We start from the raw sequence: 25,252 nt of genomic DNA on the forward strand, positions 1-25,252 counted from the left end.
CGAAGCTGTTATGTTGGAGACTTTACATTGACCTGGAATAGTAGCAGTAGTCAAGTGGCTAATGTAATGTTTTTGTTTGTGAACTTTTACCCTTTTTTAGTTAACATAAAAGGAAAGAGAAGTGGAGAAAACAATCACAGATAATGAATATTTTCTAGAAAAGCAAGACCAGATGGCAACAGTCTACTCCATTAGACCAGACTATTTCTCTTAAAATTAGGAAGCTTCTGCCTAATGTTATTCAAAACCACACTTATGTTTATTTTAAACAGATAAAATACCATACAGACATAATGGTGACTCTACAGTGTTTCAAAGCCTCAGACATATATTACAAAATAGAACAGATTGAGATTATTTCTTTAGACCGACCAGTAGCCAAATTATTATAAAGGTATAAGTATATAAGAACATTCCATGGCTCTGACAGATTAGATTTCTTTGCCATGGGATAGTACATTTTGATTATACTTTGTAGTTCTCTAATTAGCGATTTAAAAGGTAACTGTATTTAGGTAACTTTTTTAAAAATTAACAAATGGTAGATGACTGTACAATAAATATTAAAGCAGGACAGAAAACAATGCAGGCTTTTTAATTTTAAAAAATGGACATTCGAATTTAAAACTCTGATCATATACTTGTTAATATACAATTTCAGACTATGTTTTAAATGTACAACAGAAAGGTCATTTGATACAAACAATTTTCTCCCCCCACCAGCTGACCCCCATCCTGGCGATGTTGCTATGAGCTCTGAGACGACCAGATTCTCAGATATTAATGTCTCATAAATGCAGACACTGAGCTCCAAATACTTTAACTGTTTTTTAAATATATATAATAGAGAAAATGTGCTGCATGCAGCATCTGTAATGTTTAATTAAGGAGACAGGGAGTTTCCAGGATGCCTTTTGTAACACAAAGAGCATTTAGAACCAGAACTAGGGTATATATTTTCCAAATCACAACACCCACACATTTCCTTAGCTGAGTAGAAGTTTTCCCTCTATGACTGAATATTTAAAATTAGCCCGAAGGTCAAATCTGAATAGAAATACCATTGCGTTTGGACGTGCTGAGAATGATTGGTGTAGTGGGCTCAATTTTGCCACTGAAAACCTTGATTTAATTTTTTAAAAAATAACAGTTGCTTTTACAATTACAAGAGCCTGGGGAATGGAAAAATGAGCCCCACTGAACAAAGTCATCAGCCCATAATCTACTTTTATTGTGGGGCTATTTTTGTAACCAGCTGTTTTAACTATTACAACAAGATGGAGATAGAAAAGATTAGATATAGGAGGGGTACCACTGTATAACAGGGTAGCTCTTTGATACGTCAGAAAAGCTTATATTGAAGCTAGAGTTTATTGAGAAACTCTGCATGTTAAGAAACATATTGTCAAGGACAAATTAAAAGTTCAGGACTAAACATAACGGCTTAACTTGCAATGGTGTTATGCAAGTTTAATTGCATGCACAGCTATACCCTTTATGCTCTACAAAAAGCAAAAGCACTGTCTTACAAAAAGTGCATTTATCAGCCACAGTGTTTTATTGAGTGCTTTAATAATACAAGTGTACATCAACTGATCCACAGTCAAAAGTGGCAGGTCCCTAAGAAATTTACAAGCACTTTGTTTTTAAAGTAAATCAAAATACATATTATTTTGTTCAATCCAATAGCCTTTTGTGTGGGAAACAGAAGGCTAGTGATAAACACAGTCTTAGTAATGCACAGTGATTCTTGATTTTAAGCTTTTGTACAAAACTTGATCCCAGTAGCATGCACCCACCATTAAAGACTTCAGTACAAAAAAATAACCCTAAACACTACATTTAAGTAGAAACGAGATATAATTCTGAATTTGTTTGTTTTCCCAAAGACCACATGAAAGGAAACAAAACAAAACAAAACAAAACAAAGAAAAAACCCCACACATCAATACAAAGCTTCATGACAAAGCTCTATACTATTACAGATCCAACATTCTTTGCACTGATAACCAAAATTCCCTGTCTATGTTGGAGGGAAGCAACTTTCAAGTTAACCAAATGATAAACCCAAACCAAAACAAACAAAAAGCAAATGAAACTAAAACAAAGGAAGGAAGGATAACCTTTTGTCACCAAATTGTTCAAAATGTAATAAAAAAAATAAGAACAAAGGGGAGGGAAGGACTATTGATGCACTTAGTGAATGTGCTTGCACAGGTCCAGCATGTTCTATGGTAGATTCCTATGTAGCATATCTCTTGGTCCACTGTCTGGCCATTCTGTCATGTTCTGCTCTGTTAGTCATATACTGAGTAGCAATACTTCCAACCAGGGGGTCAGCTGAAAAGAAAACAAAACCATGAAATACTTGTCAGTCTTTGAAGGACTGTCTGCTACATCTGGAGTCCAAGATGATGTTATTAAAACTAGCTCAATCAAGCACTGATGGGCTTAATCTGAAGAACAATGTGCATTCATGTACGCTTTTCCATTTTAAAAGCAGATCTGCATATAGGGAGAAATAATCAAGAGGACACCGAGTGCTTTTTTAGCTATGTGATTGTCCATTAATTGCTGGGGGAGGGTGGGGAGGTGACTGAAACAGCCCATTTTTAAAAATTAAACTTCATAGGTTTAAAATAAATGTTTCATTATTATTTCAAGACAACAGTGACATAAAATAGTTCACAATTCAGATCATTCAGATGAGAATAATTTTATTTAGGTCCTCCAGCTCCTGCACATTTCTTCCCTTCCCCCTTAACTATGCTGCAAATACCGAACAATTATGGTGAACAGCAAGCCTATTATCCTATTGAAGGAAGTGTATGAAAGAGTAAATGGCAACATTAAGACTCAGTCCTGCAAATTGGTGACCCCCTTTTCCCCAGTTCAGCAAAGCACTTTGGCATAGGCATAATCCCACTTACTTCCCTAAAAGACCGCACTGTCTTAACTGTAAATCAGCAGTAGATGTTAGTGACAAGGATACATATTATCAGCTTGCAGAAGAAGTTGGTGCAACTCTAGCGACTTTAGACATTGGTTCCAGCAACCCGATAACCTACTATTGCTTGAAGCCCCAACTCACTGCCTGGTGTACTTCGCATGCGGAAGTAAATCTTGTTATGCAATATCTGGACTGAAGCGGTTCCAAGTGAAGTGAGGGAAAAGAGACCAACAGGTAAAGCATTATGCTTTACAGTGTCAGATTCCATGTGATAACACCACCTTAGGGTAAAAATAAACGGACCAACAGATCTTTCTGTTGCAAACCAGACGACAACAGCAGTCGTCTGCACCTCAGATAAGGCTGTGATCATGTAACACAATTGGCAATATATTGTTTTGGACTGTAGATACAGAATACGTAAGATTTTATAGAGAGCAATGTTACTGCACCTGAATTTTAGCACAAGAGTGACTCAAAACCAGGGCAGCAACTGGGTGCGGGGTGGGGACCAGGCACAACCCACTGCACTGCTCATGGTCAGAGTTAGTGAGGTCCAGGGCAGTTCTGGTCTCTTTGGTGGGGGAGATGGTATGAGGAGGAGAGGTCCTGGCTGATCTCTGTCTCATTTGCCTCGCCACTTCCTGGAACCACAATCTGCCACCTCTGAAAGCTGCTTCTTCTGCCTCCAGGCAGTCACTCTGGGTGCCCTCCACCCACCTTAGGAAAATTCTGACTCTGCCCAGGCTCAAAACACATGGCAAAGGAAAAGATTCCAGGATGCTGTTCATGATGGAGAATGGCAACCAATGCTTGAAGGAGTCTCTTGGCTCATTAGCAACACACCTCTGGCTGGCGGCTTTCTAAATGAGGGAAGAGTTCTGAAAGTTTCATGTCTTACTGGAACTCATTTCACTGCATCTTTAGTTTTAACTGCTGGGCCTAGCGTAACATGGCTTGATGGGCTGGTCTACAAAGACATGTCGTATTCTTTTGTAGAGCACCTAGCATGATTTCATAAAGACAAAACTGTGTTCCTCATGACTTCAACGAAGGTAATCAAATTTACAGGCCACTTTTCATCTGATTCCCTTTACAAGGGAGGTCATGTATTGAGCACTTGGATCCAAGTTGGGCCATTAGAGAATTTCAGCTCTATTTAATGCTATTTGTACCACTTTATTATTCACAAGATGGACTATAAATATCCCTTAAAACCACATTTTCCCCAAATAAATGAAATGTATTACTATGCTATATTTTGATCTGATTGTATTTTTTGCAGCTAATTTCATGGCAGCAAATAACAATTTCACAGCAGAATTCATCTCTTGGGCTTCTGAATGCTGTTTTAAGAACACAGCAAATGTACTCCAATGAAATAAAAACATGGAGACAGTGTGCCTCTTCTGACAGCCGCATGATGCCCAGTTTTACAATACCTCAATATTTCCATTATATTTAAAATTTCCATGGGGAAAATACCTAGTGCATTGAGTAACTAGGGTAGCAGAAGGAGGTTCTAGAAAGTTTCCTGGGGTTAAGTAGCACAGCCCTGCAAAACTCTCAGATGCCACTCAGTTGAACAAGGAAAACATATTTTTAAAATGTATTATTTTGGTTTATTAGTCAGGATCTGGAGAAGCCAATCCCTACACCAGAAGAGGCAGAACGAAACCAGCAGAATTTTAGGGCCTGGATCACTGCTGCTTACTGAAAGGTCAGATTCTGCCCCCTGAGCAACAAACTTCTGCTCCTTAACGTACAGCCTGAAATCGGGAGCTATACACCTTCTAGGGCAGAAAAGTTACTGGGTGGGAAGCAAAACTTGACTAGTTTGTTTTCATTCTCCAGATTTTGTGAAATGCAAAAAAAGTCAATTGATGGTAAATTAGTTTAAAAGTTGGGGATCTTTGTTTGAAACTCCTTTGGCACAGTCAAGGATCCTATGCAGGATGGGTACACTTGAATAATTGTTCTTACATAGAAATTAGGCAGAATACAGAGGTGACTCCTGTCAGCAGCTAAAAATAAAAGTAACCACAGGTGTAATTTGTTTGTTAGCATTAATGTAAAAGGGAAGGGGGAGGAGGTGGCATGAGCAGATGTAAGCCCCTCCCCATTGTCCAGACCTCTCATTTCCAGCCCCCTTCTGCATGCTCCTGCCCAGAGCCCTCCACACTGCTCCTGCACCCCCTCTCCTGGTCACACCCCACCCTCACCCTGTTCCTGCCCCCCTCCTCCCACCCATACCACCTGCTCCTGCATCCTCCCTCCTACTCAGCCTGCTATCCTCAGCCTGTTTTTGCACTCTCCCTCTCACCTAGTCCCCTCACCTCCCGCCTGCTTCTGAACACCTCCCACTGCTGCCCACAGCCCACCTGTGCACCTCCCCTCCCATCCCAGACCCCCCACCTGCTCCCCAGTGGCCCTGTCCTGCACCCCGAACACTAACCCTCCTATTTTTGGTCCCACCCTGTGTCCCCAGCAGAGTTAATCTGTCCTGAGGGAAGCCCTGAACTTCAGTCCCCTCTTTTCCACTCCCTTGGCCACAATGCTGGAGCATGAAGGGAGTGAGGTGTCTCTCCTTTCCTATATAGCATTGAAAGGCAACTGACACCTCCAGGCTGCTGCTGGCAGCTGACAGGACCCAGCCCCCTCCTCTCTCCCAGGTGCTGCAGGAGCAGAAAAAGGCTAAGCTCTATGGATCTACAGTGCACTAGGACTCTGGGAACCCAGCCAGAGAGGTGGCTCAGCAGAAGGGTGGGTGCCTAGGAGACAGAGCAGCTTGTGTTCCCTGGTGGCAGGGCCCTGGGTATTGGGAGACGGGAGAAGGAAGTGCTCAGCTCCTGACCGGCTGTTATGACACCTCCAGGTTCATGGAATGAACTGGATGGAAATCACTCCTCCCCCTCCCGCCCCCAACCACCTCAGAGCTTCACTGGAGGCAGACAGGCTTCCCCACTGCATGGGCTTTGGCTCAGAGAGCTTGGGGTGTGAGGTCGGGCGGGAAGTGGGTGCAGAAGCAGGCTGAGGGTATGGGTTGGAGTGCGAGGGTTGCAGGAGCAGGCTGGGAATGTGGAGTCTGGGTGGGGGGGCAGGAGGGGGTGGGGTCTGGGTGGGGGGTGCAGGCATTATCTGGGGGTCTGGGTGATGGTGGAAGGAGGCTACTTACCTGTGCAGCTCCCAAAGGACACACAAGGCTCTCTGCCCCCTCAACTATTCCTAGGCACAGCTCCCCACTGCTCTGATTGGCTGGAATTCCAGCCAATCAGAGCAACAGGATGAAAAGCCTCTCCAGGCAGCACTCAGTGTCCATTCCCCCACCTGGGAGCAGAGCCATGCAGTGGAGCCTGCACCTGCTTCCCACCCTCACCAGGCAGAGCCTGTGGGATGGATCTGGCCCTGGCTTGCCTGACTCTGGCCTATAATACTTGGGACTCCACAACCCCTATTCCGTCAGATGCTGGGAGTGGAGGGAAGAACCCTGAGCCTCAGAGGCCAGATCCTGGCAAGCCTGGGGCCAGATCTGGACCACGGGCCAGGGCTTCCCACCCCGATCTTGAGCTTTCCTGAAATGCCAGCCCACCCAGAGGCGAGCCACGACCAGCTGACACCTGCTTATGCTCACTAGACACCACAGCAAGCAACTAGTCACAACTGACAACATGAGGGGGGCAAGGCTTCGTTGGCTGAGCACCAGCACACAGCAGGGGCTGTGCTGACAGACCACTGCACATCGCAGCCTTGCTCTGCTACTAGCCTCACACATCTACCCCTGTCATTGGACACCACCCCCACTCACTGCTGGTGGGCGGATGGCTGGTGAGCAGGGATCTGGCTGGCAGCAGGAGCTACCAGTACTAATGGGGGGAGATGGGAAACATGGAGCAATTTTCCATTTAAAGAAAAAGTTGGGACACCTGCAGGAGGGCTGAAATACGAGACTGTCCCTTTAAAAATGGGATATCACCCGGAGAGTAAGTTTAAGCACCCAAACTGCAGCCAAGCGAGAACCTTGCAGATCACAGCAGAGCCTAAAACTGGGGCGTAGGGACTGAAGTACCTTTGCAGATCTTGGCCGTCAGGGCTTTCTGCACAATACACCCCTTAGGACAGTTTAGCACTCTGGGAACAAGGGATTAAGAGAAGAAAATTAATAGTAGCTCCTTGACGGGAAACACTGACAGGTTCGAGTTCACATCAGGTGATGTCACGCACACCGCCTCAAGGTTTTCAATGTGCGTGACAGCACCTGATTCTGTAAACTCTGTCTTAATTGGCAGTTTATCATCCAGAACTCTCAAATAACCGGCATTTGAACGCGTGGTAAATTTTAGTTACGTTTTCCATAAGTGCAGTACAGTGAAAGGAAACACAAACAAATACAGCAAATGCCGTATACGTTTACAGTGTAAAATACTACTGCGGTTGATAAATAAAGTACTCTGCATACATTTTTGTTTCTTTCTTAAAAGTTAATCTTGTTTTAATTTAGTGTTATGCACTGCTTTCTAAATACCACGCTATTATCCAGAATGTTTGAATATCCAGCAACCTCCCAGTCCCAGGGCCACCGATATGAAAGACTTTACTGTATAAACAAACTTCAAGAAGCACAAGTCAAGGCTACACAGTGTCTTGGAATGGGTGGTTAGATGTATATGAAGGACACCTTAGCATGAATCTGTAAACATACAGAAGCAGTGTTCCCCAGCTTTTTGGGGAGGCGGAACAGTCATTTCTCCTCCTCCTATTATTGCATACACGTGAGCAGTTCCTTTGGAGATGGCACACTGAGGTATGGCTGTAACCTTTCACTTTTGGAAATCTGTGTTGCAGTTGTGGCATGTAAGTGAAGATTAGTTTAATGTAGCACTAAGTCCCATTTTGGCTACAATGAGATTAGCTGCATGGGTGGACAGCTGATCAATAGGTGCTCTGGACTGGAAATGCAGAGGTGATGTAGGTCAGGATGAAGAGCAGTAGCAGAAGTATGAAGAAGTTTATACGTTGGTACATGCTACAGGGTGATGAGCAATTAGTTTTCAATTTTCATAAGATTTAAATCAGCTTACATACAGATTAACTTCCTTATATATCTTTCCACCTACTGCACCTACCTTTCTGTGTAGTAAAGTGCAGAGGAACACCTCTTTCTAATAAGCTAATACTTTATAAAGGAAGTGGGACTTACAACAAATATAACGGGTGGTAAAAAAAATAGTGATGCCTGTATGAAAAACAATAACAAATTCTAGAACAGTGAATAGTGTTTACTAAAAGAGGAAAAACTAAGGAAGAGTTATCTATTGAAAATATAAACGTGAAAATACGAGTACAGTAACTGTGATAAGTGAGAATATTTTTTCATATTAACTGCATGGGAGTTGAAACAGAAAAAGACAACACATGAAAAACGTACTGTAAAGTATACTGATATAAAACCAGAGTAATTGCCCTGAAGCCAGTGGAGTTATTCTGGACTTACACGATTATAAATTTACAGTTGAAGTAAGTCCATCCCGTCTGAAAAGAGCATGGGGGAGAATTAATCGGACAGATTAGCCTGGATAAATTTAGATTCTCATTGTAGCAGAAAAGCAATGTATTTAGGCATCAGTGGTTGGTTAAAATATCAGTTGTGGTTGCTGTGGTTGCCTTAGAAGGCTTAGAGCATGTGTATCTCATTAGGTTGGACCAACTGGAAGCTGACATAGATATGATAAAGTAGCAATAATATGACCTTCAAGGGACATCACCCCTGAATAACAATGAAAAATAAGTAGGACAACAACATTTATCCTTAAGAGTACTAAGGGAAAGGTGAAAGTGAAAGCGGATCTTGAAGACTGTATGAAAAATGACTAATGCTCACGTGTCATAAACTTAGCCTGGGAGAAATTTGTGTTTGTAAGACTCAAGCAGGTCAGGTAGAGTTTAGCATCACAGAGATAGTACCCTAACGACCAGATTGTCTGGAAACCTGGAGTCAGTTCCTTGTTCTGCCACAGATTTTCTGCAGGACTCTGGGCAAGTAATTTAGCTGTCATTTTGTGCACCTCTCCCTCCTTAAAATAGGGATAATACCTCCCTACCTCACGTGAGGAGAGCAGGTTAAAAATTGTAAGTTGCTCAGATACAATGGTAATGGGGGCTGTTTAAACCCCATAGATAGATCATTGTGGGTATCACAGTGTTAGCTCCCTGACAGCAAGCTTGACGTTAGAAACAGCTTCCAATGCACTAGAACTTTCGGTACTACATATTGGGCAGAAACTGATCTGCTTTCTAGAGGTTCATATGCAAATGGAGGAAGAGGCAGCTAGATACTAAAGCATACACATTCCCGTGTATGCTACATGATGCTGATGTATAAACTGATCTTCTGGAGTGATAAGTCCACAGTGTGTGAACATATGTGAGCTCTGCAGCCTAATTTCGACACATCTGTCATTCAAACACTCTGAATATGAGGAAGTGGAAATTCTTTTCTCTGGACTTGCTGTCAACTAACCTGGATGCACGTTGCCCAAAGCCACAGACTGGTATCACATGAGGCTGCCTCACATGAACATATTTCACAAATGAGGTGTATTATCAGGCCCAGTTTTATGACTATGGTTCCTAAAAAAAATGGCTGGCTGTGATTTCTGCATTCTGCCAAGGCAAAGACTGTAGTTCTTATTTCTTATTTTGAGAAAGTAAGATTTTGACCAGAGCTGGTGCTAGCCCTTTGGGAGGCCTGAAACAGGAATATTTGGCTCTGCCTCCCTACTACATACTGAAAAAAAAAATGAATTGTGGCCCTTTGAGCTGCTCAGGGCCCTGTAGCAGTTGCTTAGTCTCCTTATGCCTAGTGCCAGCATGGATGTTGACTCAGTGGTGTGCTGTGGGACACCTCTAAATTCCAGGTGTTGATTGACATTCAGCTGGGATTTATTCTCAGGAAGTGTGTACTCGGCAGTCTCCTGAAGATCTGTCTTTCTCTAAGGAAGAACACGCATCCCTTGACAGTGTAAGTATGCTGGAACAATTTAAAGTTGTAGAATAGTACCCAGTGCCTTGACACCTCACTTCCATTAGACCCATTAGCAAAGTGTCAGTATTTCCTAATGAACTGAGCAGGACAAACATGCCTAGTCTTGTTATTAAAAACAGTCCAGAGGACAATCAAAAGCTTTGGTGGACAAACACTTCTTGCACTGCACTTGAAGCCCGTCAAACTCAGGCTCAGCTGGACCACTGCTGAGAACAAGTTACAGCAGTCTGGATTTGCTTTCACGAGAAGAAACTTGAAGTGGAGAACAGAAACGGCAACACTCTGACCTAGAAATGCTATGACCCAATCATAAAATCTCACATCCATTGTGTGACTGGGATTAATCTCTGAGAGCATAGGTTATGGACTATGGGTTTTGAGAATGTCTGTCTCTCTGATTTATCATGGGGGATTGCTAAGGATTTTTCATTTTATTAAAAATTATTTATTCACATCCCCCTCCAATACCACCACTGAGCACTCTCTTCAGTTAGGTCATCTCTTGGCAGAAGTTCACCGGCATTCTTTTCAGATACAGAGTTTCTTGGAAATGATCCCTCTGAACAAAATTTTCTGGTGGAGAATTAAGTAGGAATATACTTGCTAAAAAAACAATGACTCAGGTTCAGATGCCAGGGGTGAAGAGTAACAGAGTATCAACTGCCCCACATTACCACCTGTCACTTATGGTGTTGTGGCCATTCATTGCTAGTTCTTTTGTTTTATTTTGAACTACCTCCAGACCTTCCCACACAGTTTTCCTAATGAAATTCACCTGCTTCTCCTGGAGAAGGAAAGGGGGAATTTTAGAATCTTTCTTCTAGAAACCTGACCGGTGCTTGACCATAAAATCTGGCAGCTGAAAATATGGTTGGATGAGTGATTAGTTTTAATCTGCCCATGATTCATATTTGATACAGAATACAGTTCAAGTTGGGAATGAATTACAGGAATGATATAGTCTCAGTAGCTTTAAAAAATAGATGTCTCTGAGTCTAGGCTGACAATCATCAGTCAGGACTGGCAGTAAGCAAAAAGAGGGCAATAAAGAGATACTAAAGGACAGCCAGCCACTGGAGAGAGCAGAGAGACTTATTTGAAAATAAAATTTTAAACCAGGCTCACAGGAGGCCACTATTATGCCTATTCTTCGGGAGAAACTGGAAACTGTTTTTCCAAAGGCAGAAATATAATTCTGAACTGACTGAGGAGGCATACAATGGACACTTTAGAAGATAAATAACCTATAAGAATATTTGAGAGGGGTGCCTGATACTGTAGTGGATATGCTAATACTTTCAAAGTTCAAGGATCACATAACAGGTTGAGGTGATATGGCAGCAAACACATTCATGTCCTGTCTACACTTGTGGTGCTATCATCGAAACCACTGTATGTGGGTGGCTCTGCAGTGAAAATTGTAGGAGATGTAGAAGAGCAGACAAAATATGCAAAAGATATCTAATTTTACACTTGGAAAAGCTGGTGTATTGGGATGACTAGATACTTATACGTGAGGAGGGGGAGGCTTGCTCTCTGCAAAAAACCCTACGTTGTGCCTTTGACACTCTGTCGAAAGAACTGAGAGAAGAGAATGTGCACTCTGGAAATGTAAAATTGCTTCAGTACTGCGTCTAATCAAGGGAGTAAATATCTTTGCTTTTGCCAAGAATAAAATTACATATGTTCTGTATCCCTTTTGTTTTGGTTTAATCTGATTTTTCTCTTTGTAGTCTTGTATAGTGCCGTGAAGCTGTGTCAGTCCCACAAGGTGGGTGAGGAAATATCTTTTAGTAGATCAACTTCTGCTGGTGAGAGAGGTAAGCTTCAGAGCCACGCAGAGCTCTTCTAAGGCACTCCCAGAGTCGCATCAAAATGCACAGTCAGTCCGATATAAGATATTACCTCACCCACCTGGCTTTCTGAATATTGTTTTTTAATTAGACTATTTGAATCCAAGTGGGAATTTCTTGTAGACCATTTGGTGAGGTAAAGCACCCACCTATGTCGAGGAGTAATAGCTATTCCCATTACAATCATGGGGAGTGATGTAGCTGATGCAGACATGCCTGAGCTATCTTTGGATTAGCTAACTGGTGTACCAGACAAGTGAAGTTGCGGTGGTTTGGGATTCAGTGCAGGCTGTAAACGCCCACTTGGAATCCTGGCTCATCAACCCTGTGTGCAGCTCCTGCTCACCTCACCCTGCACGGCTCTGGCTCAACTCCGCCTCCGTTGCAGTCCCAACGCACTCCAGGCTTCACCCCCCTGCCCTTCTCCCACAGCCCCAACCCACTGCCAGACTTAACCCTCCCCAACTAACCCTCCCAACCCCAGGACTCACCTTGAAGAAGGAGCTGAGGGTGCTCCTGCTGCTCCCCTGGCTGCAGAACATGAGTGCTGCTGGGGAAAAAGTTGCCCCCCAACTTACCCAAAATTCAAGTTATGCGAGGGTGTCTGGGGATACAACCCTCGCATAACTCGAGGGACTACTGTACAGGACACCAGCCTCCGGGGATGAGGAGCTGTTGTTCCATGTTATGGCTCCTCAGTGATGAGGGCAGCTGTCCCAAAGTCAGGCACCAGGGATGGAGGTTCCACTGCCTCCTGCTGAAGAGGAGTGGAGGATGGGGGTTCCACGACCTCCCAGCAGGGGGGGTGCCTGGGAACAAAGAAGCCACCCCTTTGCAGAGCTCACCAGCAGTGGGAGGCTGCCTCTGTGGAGCACCAGGAAATGTGTAAGCCACCCAGTGAAGGAGCTCCCTGGCAGCAGGAGCTGCTGTCTTGAGACCCTGGGTGCCAGGGAACAGGAACCTCACAAAATAGGACAATTTGCCTATTTCCTTTAAAAAGTCAGGACACCTGTGAGATGGCTTAAATAAGGGACTGTCCCAGGAAAAACACGATGGATAGTCATCACCCTAGTTAAGCCAGGACTTAATAGCACAGATATACGTTGTATCAGCTTTAAAGAGCACCTGTTCGGTAGCAGTCCATTCAAAACCCCTTCTTTGCAGAAGGATAAATCATTTGTGTGGGGAAGGAACTTCTATACCAATAGTATTACCATGCACAGGACATACACTTATTTATACTTCTGACCCTGCTTAGGAACCCCATCTCATTCCTCTCATGCAAGGCCTCCAGAATGGTCTCTTTGAGGGAGAAGAATCATGGGGCCAAACTGGCCAGGTTCAGCCCTGCGGTCCTCTTGCAAGTTCCAGCTCAACAGCCAGAATTTGCAGTGACTGCAAGAACAAATGAGAGACACTGAAAAAACTACAGTTTAGTTTGAGGGACCAGGCTGAAAAGAAAAACGTTGAAGAAATAATTTGCCTCATATACAAGTTTCAAAATAATCAGAGGTAGCTGCTTTAATTTAGAATCAGATAGGGCAATAATTAAGCCATCTCATTACAAGTCAAAATTTGGGATGGTCTTGTTTTGCTATTTGTTCTTTAGCTATGCTGCTGAAGCAGGCTGGCATATATAAATTTTAAGAAGCCTAGAAAACTCCAGGAACTGTCACCAGTTAACATAACATTTCATAAAATCTATCAGAGGCACTTCCTAAAGCAAGCTGTCTTTACTAGAAAGAAGGCATCATCATCAACAACCATGGGCTCAGCACCCAATGGCGTCTGATGCCTCTCTCACTATTTCCTTCCTTCTTTCCCTGTCCAGTGCAGAGTGGCTTAGTGCTGCAGAAGTAGTCTACAGAAAATCTGTATCATCTACCCATTCTCTGTGGGGTCTGCCTCTCCTATTCTAGCTGTCCACTACGCTCAATACCATTATGCATGTGTGTTGCCACAAACAGCTCTGAATCGTAGTCCCATTCTGTACCCATCATGAATTGTATATCTTAATATAGCACACTGTTCTTAAACCGTATACCCTTAAGCTATACATATTGTGTTGTTCACATAAATGTCTTATCCTTCTGCTACTGCCATGAAGGCATGCTGTTCAGAAATCAGGGATACCAGAGCAGCAAATGGCAAATAAATGGCTTTACCTGATGCTATGTGATGGCTGCAAAATTCATACAGATATTGGATTGTATCAAATTAATCAGGCCATGGAGCAAACTAGCAACACTTACAAAGATGTAGATCACTTCTAAAGGTAAAATTAGAACCACTCAGGAACACAGGTTTCTGGAATGTTACTTACAAAAGCAGTGGATTGGTTAGCCAGATGATTTATGGCCATGACTCTAAGCTTTGCGCATCTGACGGTTGGTTATCAGGTTTTCTGATGTTTTACTGCAGTCTTATGGTAAAAATGCTGGAGGGCCAAGGTCTGCTGATGTTGATGTAACAAGCTTATTTTCAGAAACTTCAGGAATAATGGGAGAATGTGATTTGTATAGTGAGCAGGGTAAAGTATAGCTTAAGATGTGGAAGAAGCATTAAAAGTGGCTGATCTAATCAGTGGCATGTAGCCTTATAATGGCCAATGAGAAGGATAATATCTACATCTATGAAAAGACCCAGAACTAGAAACTGGGGTTGCCTTTGCAAAGCACAAAAAGGTAAGGAGGGTACGAGCACATTATAGGTTATTTTACTTTGTGAACAAAATTATACAGGACTGTATACAGAATCTGACCCTTAATGACTATTGTTCACTGTGCCCCTTTTTTATTTATACCTCACGCCTCTTGAGTTTTAGATCTAAAAGCCTACTTGATTTGGGTTTGATTAGCTCATTAATTAGGTAGCATTTATTAAACTAATGACAGGACCTTACCGTGACTAAAGTTAAGTCTCTCACTATATTTTAAATAAAGACAAAACCAAAGTATGAAAGGCATAGAGAAGATCTACAAAAATACATAGAGGCACTTCTCAAAGAACAAATTATTTAAGATTAGGGTTATTTATTCTGGAAAGGAGATGAGCAAGAAAAGATAGGAGGGATATAAAATAATGAATTATACAGAAAAATACAAGTGAGATGCTCCCCAGTCATCTTTTCCCATAATAATGGGACACGCAAATTTAGAAAAAAATAAAAGGAAACAATTGTTTTATAAACTAAATAATTAAGAATGTGGAATTCACTATCTTGTTACAGAATGCTATTTAGGCAAACAATTTAAGAAGATTCAAAAAGATTTACAAGCACAAGACATTGTAATGTAAATTAAAATTCTGAGGGTGAACAGGGCTCATTCTTCAAGATGTGAGCTGATCACTAGTTAATGGTCAGGAAGGAAATTCCTCTTGTGTCTTACACGATTAAAGGACTCCAGGAAATTTTGCACCTTTCACTGAATCTTCTGGAGCTGTGCAATCTCAAAGACAATATATATATCTGACTAGGTGGAATATTAAGCTGTTTCAGTACAAGAACTTTTATGTTCAATAACAGTATTTAAATGTATTTAAGTTAATACATAATTAATATTATTTACACTTTTTGCTGTACGATTAGGAATATATTGGGTAAGAAAGCAATAAGATAAATGCATGTATAACACAGTATGGAATTGTATCTAATTTTTACACTATGTTTAATATACCACAGAATACACATTACCTTAAAAATGTAATCTGTGCGATTTGCTTTACTCTTTAAATTATATAACACCTACTGCATCTATTCTTATGAATACTTATTTTCCCTTAGTATGGTTTTAAAATAAGTTTTTCCATGCAACCTTCTTATGGTTATACTGATATTTTTAATTAAGACTGTTTAAAACTATATATCTGCCTAGAGGTATGCTCACATCTGTTGGTATTAATAACATGCTAATTTGCACACACGTGCAACTTGAAGGTGCACAAAGCTTTATGTCTACATATACACACCACCCCTCCCCTACACAGTTAAGAACTGTCCTATTCCAAGACAGTTATTGTACAGACTACAAGAGGCATCACAGTATTAAGTCCTTCCAGTGAGAACTATGAACTATTTTCTATTTAATGAACACTTTCCCTGTTGCTATAACAATTTCTACAATCAAGGACTCATGCTGAGGGAAAGGTAGTCCATGGACCTGAAACAAATCCCTAACATTTATATATGCTCTTCATGCAAGAGTAAATTGATTCTCTTAATTATCAATACACGATGCTGTAGTTTAAGCCCAACCCTGCAAATATATACACATACATAATTTTACATGCGATCATATACATTAAGGTGACTACATCTAGATTTAGTCACATGCATAAAGTTATGCGCATATGTAATGGCCCAGATTTCTCAAATTATTTAGGTTCCTACAGGTGCAGATTGGTACTTACATTATTTTGAAACTGGACCTAATTCTCACTGATTCCTAGATGCTTTGGAAAATCCCACTAGCTGCCTTACTCACATTAAAAATCTGGCCCTAAGGATATGCCTATGCGACATCATTGATTTTTAAAATGAACATAAAACCATTATTTTAACTACTCTCCTAGGTTTGCACCAAATCTTGTGCCAAGTGAGGTGTGTAATGAACGCCGGTGATTCACTGAATCTGCTTATGCTGCTTACATGTTTGTATCATTTTTATATGTAGTATTATAAGTATGGGCTCCGTCCTTGTATTTGAAATGTTAGTTTCTGGGAGACCACAATAGAAGGTGTGGCGCCAGGTAAAGCAGCACTTGACTCCAATCCACATCTGAGGAGTTTGGCTGTGGACACGTAGTATGGGAGATCGCCAACAGTAGAATGCCCAAAACAGGACATAGACAGGTGACCTGCTCATGCGATTCTCCATTCTGGACATGCTCCCACACAGGGAGGAACAGTGGATTTCCTTCCAAGGGTATTAAGGGGACCCCAAAATGCCTCCATTTTCTCTTCAGTCCTCAGTCTTCAAACCAGGTCATCATTTCAGGAAAATCTCTGCTATGAACTTAGCCTGGAAGGATTGCTGACATGTTAACAAAGGATCTACTCTGAAGACTTTTAAGATAGCCTATTTCATCTGTTGCAGCCTGCATCACATGTTTTGTGATTGATGTGCATAATTTGATTGCTTTAACAATTTTACTCTCACCCTATTCTTTTTCTTTCTTTCTTTGTTATTAAAAAACCCATTCGATTTTTAGATTCTAAAGGGCTGGCACAACATGCTCTTTTAGGTAAGATCTAAGCATATCATGAGCCAGCCACAGGTGTTTAACTGCAGTGAAGATGTACTGTACCTGGCTACGGCCTAGATTAAAGGGTAACATTCATCTGGACACATTTCAGTGATTAACGGTAAAGATTTTTTCTAGAATAAGTGATAACCTGGTTTGAAAAGCCTCCAATTCAATGTAAGGTTATGCAGGGCTTGCAGGGAAATGTAAAGCACTTGGTAAGAAATAGGTCTATTGTTTAATACAGATGTTGTGAGAGGCCATAATAATGACTATGTTTTTCCTAAAGAAATATAAAAGGAAGATACAGTTGTGTTTCTCAGGGCACAGACCATTTCCATTCTGCATTCAGTTATTGAAGAATTGCAATAATGAAGAAAGGCTAGCCCCAGAAAAACCTGGAGTAGTGTCCATTTAATAGACCCAATTAACATTATTAAATGAGCTGTCACTAAAACCTAAATAAAAATTGCCTGAAAAAATGGTCTTTTGAGCCAATGAAAAATGTGACAGAATAATTAGACAAATATTTCATTTTGGCATTTTTAGTCTGGAACTAGGTACCATCTCCTGGAGAGGAGCTGGGGTCGGAATTTTCAAAGGGTGATGAAAGGCATATTACAAATAAAAGAGTCTACCTCATGAATTACTTCCGTACTGTTTATTGTCCCCTATTTGTTATCTACTTTAAATGACCAGGTGACCTTTTTAATGTAATCATGAGCTCTCTGGCATAAAGAACCTGCTGCAGTGTGATGAAACATCAGTAAGTAGGAATAATCATTTACTGAAGGAACATTGTAATAAACTCATTGACAAATGGGGAAATAGCGCTAACCTAAATAAAATAAATACTCTTGGACAACAGATCAATTTTAGCATTTGCTTGATATCTTGCTGCTCACACAAAGGACAAGCAAGCTCATATGGCAAAATGAGATTATTTTGTTGCACAGTTGATCGTGCTCTGGCTGTGCAATGGCCGGTGTGTCTGGACTCTAAGGACAAATGGAAATATCAGTCGTTCGTCACCTCACACAATGCAATGTATTAGACGTTCCTTGGCCTATTTTTAAAGGGGCTTTCCAGAATCATCATCTTCTCAGACAATAGCACTGCAGAGAACAGTGATTATAATCAAACCGTTGATGGAATTACAGTACCTCTCTTCATAGTTAAACATAGTTAAACATAGTTGCTGTTCCCATTTTCTACAGATATTTTGGCAACAAAATCTTTTGAAAAGATTTGCCTTTACTTTATAAAGTACACAACCTTTACACTAAGCATTAGCTTGCTTCTATTTTTTGTGGCAGAAAATTAAATTCCTTATATTATGACTTCTCTTTACTTAGCACAGTTTAACTCTCTCGTTCAACAAGCCTGCAGAATGAAATTCAGATCCGAATAATCGGTCAAGCTTGTTGACCTCAGTAAAATCACAGCTCTACAGCTAAGGTTCTGAAATTTCATTGCACCATGACCCTCTTCTGAGAACAAAAATTACTACACAATCTGGGGTTGGGGGGGTAGACTATGACATCTGAGCCTTCCCAAGCCCTGCTCCCCCAGGTCGAGCAAAGGAAAAGCAAACCTTGAGCCCCAGTGCCACAGGCTGTGGGAGTGGGGTGGGCATGAGGCCCAAACTCAAGTGGTTCAGCGCTAGGCAGATAGTTTGTAACCTAAGCCCCACAGCCCACACATGAAACCCCTGGCTTTAGCTTTATCTTCAGTTGGAGGGGCTTGGGCTTCAGCAGAAGCCCCCAGCAAATCAAAGGCAGTCCTGCAGATCCCATTCAGTCAAGGCTGTGAATTAGTCAGGGGTCATGAACCACCAGGTTGAGAACCACTGTGCTAAAGCAGCATTTCTCAACGAGGTGTACAGGGGCACACTGAGGTCTTCCGGGGGTACATCAACTCATACAGATATTTGCCTAATTTTACAATGGGCTCCAGAAAAAACACTAGTAAAGTCAGTACAATCTAGAACTTCATTCAAACACTGACTTGTTTCTACTTCTTCATATGCCTTATGCTGGAATGTAAATACCATATTTCTACTCCAATTCCTTTATTTGATAACAAGATGGTAGAAAGCCAGCAAGTTTTCTGTAGTAGTCTTCTGTGCTATTTTTGCATGTTTTTTAAAGTAGTTTTTAAGTGAGGTGTAACTTGGGTGTAACAAATCTGACTCCTGAAAAGGGTACAATAATCTGAAAGCTTGAATGACACTTGTTTCAAGATTTCAGATTACCTTAGGACCAGGTTTCTCAGCGGGTGGTACATGTGCCCTTTGGGGTACGCAAGAGAAGTCCGGGGTATGTCTAATTTTTCTTTTTTACAAAAGGGATACTTCATGAAAAAAAAAAGATAAGAGACCCTGCTCTAAAGCAGAAAACAGATGGCAAAAAGGAAGCTTGAGATGTCCTATACCTAGACACTACACACACTTCAAACTTATTATAACCCTGAGCTCCTAAATTCACTTCTCAGCAGGGCAGATGTCTGATAGCTGGGAGGAATAAGTGAAAAGAACATCTGACATGAATTGACAATAAGGGGGAGAGGACAAAGGTGGTCTATGCCATGGAGAGGCACGAGATAGGCAAGGACATATACCTCCTTCTCTTTTCTCCCCCGGCTCTGTGATGGCGTTCAGGGGTCCCCCTGCACTGCACCCCGTCCGCTGGCAGGAGTGACTCTCACTCAGCAGGTACAACAGCAGGTTTATTAGGCAACAGATGTCCAGTTTCTCACAGAAGCAACAGCATAGCAGCCAGAGACAGTCCTTCCAACCTGTCCTGGGGAGAAGACCCCGAGGGGTGCCCCTCTGGGGTGTAGCTCCCCCCTCCTCAGGCTGGCTGCCTTCCAGCTCTCCCTTTTCCTAGCCTTCAACTGCCGCCCCCGATTCAAAAACCCAGCTCAGCTCCTCCCTGCTCTTTGTTCAGGCAGAGGTGTCACCTGCCAGTTGTAGCCCCAGGGTCATCCTTAGCCACTGGGAGCTGCTGCTTGCCTCAGACATCCAGCCTGACTCACACATGCACTCCCCCCACTCCATCACAGGCTCATACTGGGCTACCGTCAGAACTAGGTATAAGGAGCGGGGAGGGATGGGAAGAGAAGAAAGCTATGCTTCAGGCACTGGGGTGGGGGAGAGGTGCTGAAGAAGGCAGCCTGGGTCTTAGTTTTTCTGTGCTGAGTACGACTCTTTAAAAATTAGTAGACTGAAGACAAACAGCAACATTTTGATCACAAGTCAGCTAAACACCTACTGAAAGCTAAATGTCCCTTGATGGAACAGATTTCACTGTACAACATTTATGCTGTTTTCCCTCATAAAACAGCTTTGGTTTTATTTTCAAATGCTTTGGAGGAGCTATGGATTTAGTATCTTGAGAAAAGACCTCTTAGTTACTATGGTGGACATACATACTAGCACGTTTAAAGTACACGGCATTATAGCTGGAACTTCCTGTATAGGGTGGCCATATTTCCCAATACAGAACATGGGACACCTGCTAAAATTACTTGTATTCAAGGGGGTTCAACAGCAACCAATCACACGAACGTTTAAATTAACATCAACGTGTGAAATGCCCCAACTTCCCTGATGGGAAAGAGAACAAAAGAAGGCCCTGCACAGACTGAAAAGTGGGTACTGCTGGCTGGAGAGGAGGCATGGCCAGAGCAGAAACCGCATGTGGCAATTCAGTACCATACCTCATATCTTCCCTGAATTACAGCTGCCTACATTCTCCAACCTGCATGGACCCTGGTGTGGATGGTGACAAACCATCTGCCTTCTGATGGGGTGAATCCCCATTTTCTCTTGGGCTTCTGAATCTGATTCTGAATGGTGCCATGGAAAACTCTCTCTCCAAAATCACAAAGGAAGGCTAGATATGTTCTAAGAAATGCTACTGAATTCCTCTCAGAAAAGAATAAGAAGCTTGGATTTTGTATTCTCTGCTGTACTAATCAAGGATCTTGCAGTCCTCCAGCAAAATACATCAAAGAAAACAAAACGATTATCACACTAGAAGTAACGCTACTACCAATACTCCCTCTAATTTTTTCCATCCATGTGGAATAAATTTTGTTATGTGCACTGAGGTATGTGTGGACATGCACCACCAGTAGAAACACATGCTGTCGGCTGTGAGCACTCTACTAATCAGCTGGACAGCATCTGAATCACTCCTGGGTTGCTGCCAAAGCCCTCAGCTTATAGGGAACACTATCTACTACAAAGTTTCCTAAATGCCAGCACCTTTATGCAGGTGCTTATCAGGAGTTATCAACGGTTAAGCTAGATTTTTTTTGACGGAGGGGCGGGGGGGGGGGGGTACAGAACTTCCTAAATTCTTCCCGTATCCTGGCAACATACATGCATAACTTGTAGCTACAATAAAAAAGCAGCAGCAACATGTTATCCACAACTACCATCAACACCTACCCTGGGATGAAAACAATGAAATTACTGGGAAAGATAAAATCATAAAGATGACTCATACAAGGAAAGCCTGGAGGCAAGTCTCCTGTGCCTCTTAGAAGGACTAGTAAATAGACCAGTAATCTTAGGATGTTATCTGTGTTTAGATAAATGCAAGTTGTTAAGATATGCACCTATATTATTAAATAGGAAATCATCCAATAAAGGCATCATGGTAGAAGGCTGCAATACTTGGAGTAAAAGCAACAACAAATATAAATATATTCATACCACTAACAGAGCTATGTTACACTGTGTGAAGAATGGTAAACTGCTTGTTAAGGGCTGGATTCACAACAGGACTTAGGGGCCTAAATGCCACTATTCAAGCCTAAATATCTGAAACTTTTCAAAGACACTATAATAAAAGCTCAGTTTAAATGTATACCCCATATGAAAACACACAAAGAAGGAGAAACAAAATATGTGCCAGCTTAACTTACCAACTAAGTAAAAGCAGCAGTGAGAGGAGAAAAGGCAGCATTTAAAAAGTGACAATTCAATCATAGTGAGGAAAATAGAAAGGAGCATAGATTCTGGCAAAAGAAGTGTAAAAATACAATTAGGAAAGCCAAAAAAGAATTTGAAGAACAGCTAGCCAAAAACTGGATGACTGAGATGCTAAAGGAGCTGTTAAAGATGGAAAGGTCATTGTGGAAACACTAAATAGATTGTTTGCATCAGTCTTCATGTCTGGGGGATTCCCAAATCTAAGACTTTCTTTTTAGGTTACAAATCTGAGGAATTGTTCCGGACTGAAGATTCATTAGAGGAGGTTTTGGGACAAATTGATAAACTAAACAGTAATGAGGCATCAAGACCAGAAGGTACGCAAATAGTTCTGAAAGAAGTCAAATTTGAAATTGTAAGACTACTAACTGTGGTTTGTAACCTATCCTTTAATGAAGTTCTGTACCAAATGGAGAATAGCTAATGAGAGGCAACCCTGGCAATTACAGGTCAGTAAGTGTAACATTACTACATTTCAACCAATTTGCCCAGTAGCGAAGAACAGAACTGTCTGACACATAGATAATTTGTTGGAAAAGAGTCCACATGTTTTTTGTAAAGGGAAACCATGCTTCACAAATCTACCAGGATTCTCTAACAGGGTCAACAAGCCTGAAGACAAAGGGGATCCAGTCAATACAGTGCACTTATATTTTCAGAAAGCCATGTCCAGAGGTGTCCACAATTCCCAATGCCGAGATGAAGGAGCCAGAAAACTTTTACTACAGCCAGTGGTACTGGGCAAGAAGGTTCTTGGGTTGTTGGTAAAACTTGCATTGATAGACTGAGCAGATCATGTGCTGCAGCATAAGCATCCAGAGTTGATGGCAGCAAGATAGAGTCTTGCTGTTGAGTAAACCAGGAGGTCCCAGCTGAACTAGATAGTGCTGCTTCACAGGACAGTCTCAATGGAGTTGGGGTCAGCCCTGGAGTCAATGGTCCAGACTGGTTAAATGATTGCCTCAGTGCTGATCACACTGTACTATCTCAGCACACTTGACAGTACCTTGTGCCAGGGACCTTGATCTGGAAAAAGCTGGTCCACACTGGGCACAGTGACTGGTCTCAGGATTCTGCAGAACAGGTGGAGTGATCCTGATAGAAGATGTGCTGAGTGCCAACTTGGAGATTCTGTGGGTGCATGCATGCTGCCTCCATCAGAAGAAATTTAAGGCTGACCTCCCTGTTTTTCTTGGCTCTTGGCTCAACTGCCTGCAGATTTGTCAATGATCCCTGGCATAAGTCTTTCCAAGCTGATTCAGGCCATTGGAATGCAGGCTGCTCACTGCGATCAGTGACTCACAGAACTCAGAGTGCTCAAAGCTTGGTGAGCAAGGCATGCCCTGCCACCAAAATCAGTGCCTAACAAAGAAACTGAAGACTATAAGCTTCCTTCTGGCCAATGAAGGAAATGTCATACTACGATTAATTTTAACTCTATAACCATGGCTAGAAACGAGTACCGGCTATATACAAACAATGGAGAAGTTTTTGAAGTAGCAAGACAAGACACTGTCAGGGCAATAAAAAGGAACTGGGGGGCCTTTTTCAAGGCTCTGCCCTTTATTCGTCACAGAGCACCATGAGGAAGAGGAGGGTGTGTGTGCCACCCTGATGGACACCATGGATGGGAAATGGTCAGAAAGTACATGGGGCACACATGTGGAAGCAACATGTGCAATCACTCTCAATATAAATTCTAATTTAGTTTAGAACTGTATAGGGAAATAATATCACTTATAAAAATTCCCAGACAATGACACAAATATGTCAAGACTGGCATGAGTTAAATGCCCCATGATTAACTTAAACAGTTTATGCAGTTTAAGACAGGTGAAAGAGCTATGAGATTACACCTCCTACAAATCTAAAATGTTCTTTCCTAGATGCCCTACTTAAAATGGTTTGTATTTGGTATTGCCCATCAATTAAAACTGTTTTGCTATAAATTCTTACATACATATAATTCTATAGTATCCAGAGGGATTCCAAAGATATTGTCAGTCCATTTTGAATCCCAATTGCAGACTGAGTAAAAACACAGATTTATAAAACTTAAGAGTCAATAGATATTTTGTTGAAAAATTCCAGTAAAACTTGTTTGTTTATTTTTACATTTCAAGCTGTGAAAAAATGCATAAAAGTAAACTGTCTTGTCTACATGTAAGAGTTAATTTGGATTAAGTTAGGTTATGAATTTAAAGCATAACAGCTATGCCTGAATGATGCTATGTGTGAACATTCTTATTCCAGAACAGCTATGCCTGAATAATTATTTTGATATCATTCTCTGCTTAGACAAGCCCATAACATATACCTATTGAAAAGTAAACTTTTTCCAGCCAATATCCTGCAAACATGGTTTATTTTATGCACGTGAGTAGTCCCATTAGTTTCACAAGACTAATCATGCAAGTAAACTTAAACAGATTGCAAAATGTTTGGAGGCTGGGGCCTTCTTTTGTAAATATAAATATAATTTAAAACTTAAATTTGTCACTTTACATGATAATATGAACTAATATCTCTAAGGGGAATGCTAGCATTTAATTCATCTCTTACATTTCTCTGTTACCATTCCAACTGGCTGTTTATATTTACAGATAACTGAGACATCTTCACTCATACACAAATTCTGTATATTCCGCCCCCCGCCCCCCCCCAGAAGTCAGCCAGCTGTTAGAAAATCCAGACATTTGTTAACACAATTTACTGTCTGATAACTGCTAAGCAAAACAGAGACAATTAATAACAATCAGAAGTGAAGTGTCTGAGGCAGCTTATGAGTAAAGGATTATATTAGTTGTTTATAAAAAGGACAAACAAGTTCTTGCCTCAAGTAATGTGAAACAAAGGGCGGCGATGTACACAACCAGTGAGGAAAGAGACTCTCAATGTCTTTTGCAGATTACCGTGTGAGTGACAGAAGCTGCAGGAGCAAACACCTCTTTTCATTTGCCCAGCCTGTTTGAGAAGAATAGCTGTGCTTGCCAAGGAAGCTGCAGCAGTGCTCCAGCTCAGTTTAATCACTGTGTATGGCTGAGGGTTAATTAGCTGCCATTCTTACTGGTATTTGTTGTTCTAATAAAGATTTGCATAAATGTAAGACTACTGGGTAACTGATACTTGGTTTTTCCCTTCAAAGAGGATGTGGGTGGGGG

At 41.6% G+C, this 25,252-nt stretch overlaps 1 protein-coding gene across 1 annotated transcript in view; it reads right to left on the minus strand.

Moving 5' to 3' along the window:
- Window positions 1-241: 241 nt before the first annotated feature.
- UBE2E2 (ubiquitin conjugating enzyme E2 E2) overlaps window positions 242-25,252 on the minus strand; it is a 354,366-nt gene continuing 329,355 nt past the window's right edge. Inside the window, exon 6 of the mRNA XM_074986131.1 lies at window positions 242-2,340. Coding sequence (XP_074842232.1) covers window positions 2,243-2,340 — 98 coding nt within the window. The 3' untranslated portion in view covers window positions 242-2,242. The remainder of the gene's footprint in view (window positions 2,341-25,252) is intronic.

This window comes from Carettochelys insculpta, chromosome 2, assembly GCF_033958435.1.
Source record: "Carettochelys insculpta isolate YL-2023 chromosome 2, ASM3395843v1, whole genome shotgun sequence".
In the NCBI taxonomy this organism is placed as follows: Eukaryota; Metazoa; Chordata; order Testudines; family Carettochelyidae; genus Carettochelys; species Carettochelys insculpta.